The following is a 2,269-nucleotide window of genomic DNA, read 5'->3' as shown; positions in this document are numbered from 1 at the left end:
TGTAAAGACGTAAAGTGACCAAATTACCTTGGCATCCAGAGCCTATGTATGGATTGCCTTCATATCCCGAGTTACAGCTGCACCGGTAGCCACCAAGGCCTGTGTCGGAATCAACACACTGGCTATTATTGAGGCAAGCATAATCGTTACGTTTTTGTGCTTCGATACAAGTAATATTATCAATGGCCCAATCTAGCACAATAGGGACATTATCCCTAATCTTCTTTGCAAAATTAGCATCACTGAGATCCGCTAGACCCCCGAACTCGAATCGACTGGCCTCACCAAGAAACGAATAGCCACATGGATTAAACGACCAAACTAAGCTGTGATTTCTTGTAGTTAACATTGATGTATTGAAATATTTCAAGCCTTTAGGTATTGTTAATTGGCAGCAACCAAAACCCATACATTTTCCTTTAGTTACATCACTGGTGCTGCTGCACAGAGCGGGGCAACCATTAGCAAAGTTACGTCCTGTCATTACAGCACCATCATCACAACCAACCACAGTGAATCTGCAGAGGTGAATTTACAATTTAGAGTCAGCAAATTTAATATTTGTGGGCCGGTTGGCTAAAGTGCCGGCCTTGGTCAGGTCCCAGTCCGGTTAGAGATCATCCAGTCTCTTCACTATTAAAAATTTACTATTTTAATTGAAAACGTGGGAGAAGAAAAAGTAGTACTGTCAAAATTAGAAAGCTTCACAACGTTTCAGTCGGAATATATTTCCCACCAACATTTTTCCGGTGAGCTGGTTCAGTGAAAAGTACGCGAAAAAATCATATTTCATAGCACAAATTTTTCATAATCCGGTGGGAAAAACAACTATTCAAGTAGTGTGTGGACACCCTAAAAATGTTCGGCTGGTTTAATTATGACTCATCCTAATTCATCCCTTATGATCTATTGATTTATTAGGCATGACATGTTTATTACTTTGAACAATTTTATTGCTCAAGTTTAACTGAACTTGTCGACTTGCTTCATGAGCTTATTTAAAAATTATTTTGCTCATAATATGATTGGAGCAGAAAATAATGGGTTGAGTTGAATGTGATAGCTTGTTCAGGACAGTAGGCCTTGTACCTGTTGAGGGAAGAAAAACTGTAAGGACTTGATCCTAAAACCATCCAAGCAGGATAATCTTGAATCAGAACTCCTGTTTGTGAGTAACACTTGGTATTTATGAAATTTGATATACGCATTTCGGCATCAGATATGTCGTAGATTTGAATGTTCCCTATGAAGGGTGTCGGAGTACCTGTTGTGTTACTGTCACAGTTGATTTCGAAAGTCGGGTTTAAGCCACAACCAGATCCTAAGCCAATCCCGAAAGGGTATGGAACTGTAAGGTTCCCACACTGTTTTGGACATCCTGGTTTTGTAATGGTAGCAGCTTTTGTGATTGTCCTGGTAGGCGCGGTTGCATTGGTTGGCGGAGAAGTGGTGTTTGTGGACGGAGGAAGAGGAGGAGGAGGAGTGGTAGTGGGTGGAGGAGAAGTGGTGTTAGTGGGGATAATTTGGGAGGTGGCTAATGTCAAGATTAGCACAAAAGAAATAAAAAAGGGGAGTTCGCAAGAAAGCAGAGCGACTTGCCTAAGCTGCATAGTGTTGAAATATTATGTAAACTAAAAGAACTTCTTGTAAAAGGTTCCATATATAGGTCTTAAGAGTGTGTTAAGAATATAGTAAGGTTGTATATTTTCAATTTTTTCGTGTTTTGTTGGTTAATTTTTTTTGAAAAATAAATTAATTAAATGGGAAAAATCATTTTCTTATTAAAAGTGAGAAAACAAGCTAAATGAAGGACATTCATGTCCTACTCACTATTCAAAATATCTCATTTTTCCTCCGACCTACATCCTTATAGGCTGTAGCTCCAATCCTCAGCTTTCATAATATTTATCTGGATTATATAAATAATTTTAAAATAAATTAGCAATTCATTTATTTTTCTTTTAGCACCGAATACACCCTAAGAAGAAAATGACCTTAGCTACGTTGTGAGATTAAATAATTCTCTAGTGGCCTAGTGGAGTATTAATCAATTATCATATTCACTACAATTTCTTTGATATTGCGAATGACAACGAGGCAAGAGTCGGAAACAAATTTGAAGGCGTTGACAATCGTAGTTTTGTCTTCTTAATAATATGTCCAATAGAAGACTTGTCGTCTTAATAAAATATGTCCACCAAACAACAAAGGCTTTGATCAAGTCAAAGTCAACAAGGAATCATTTAAATGAATGCAGTGTTAGTAATAA

General features: G+C 37.6%; 1 protein-coding gene across 1 annotated transcript; it reads right to left on the bottom strand.

Moving 5' to 3' along the window:
- Positions 1-27: 27 nt before the first annotated feature.
- LOC124892143 (wall-associated receptor kinase 2-like) lies at positions 28-1,892 on the bottom strand (the record flags this gene model as incomplete). The annotated part of the gene is given in 2 exon segments (XM_047403554.1): positions 28-518; positions 1,090-1,892. Coding segments are annotated over 2 exon segments (1,012 nt in total), but the record flags the coding sequence as incomplete, so codon positions are not given.
- Positions 1,893-2,269: the final 377 nt, after the last annotated feature.

The sequence above is a fragment of the Capsicum annuum genome, unplaced genomic scaffold, assembly GCF_002878395.1.
Source record: "Capsicum annuum cultivar UCD-10X-F1 unplaced genomic scaffold, UCD10Xv1.1 ctg4428, whole genome shotgun sequence".
In the NCBI taxonomy this organism is placed as follows: Eukaryota; Viridiplantae; Streptophyta; class Magnoliopsida; order Solanales; family Solanaceae; genus Capsicum; species Capsicum annuum.
The sequence above is the reverse complement of the archived record's forward strand: the minus strand, read 5'-3'. Positions and strand labels throughout refer to the sequence as shown.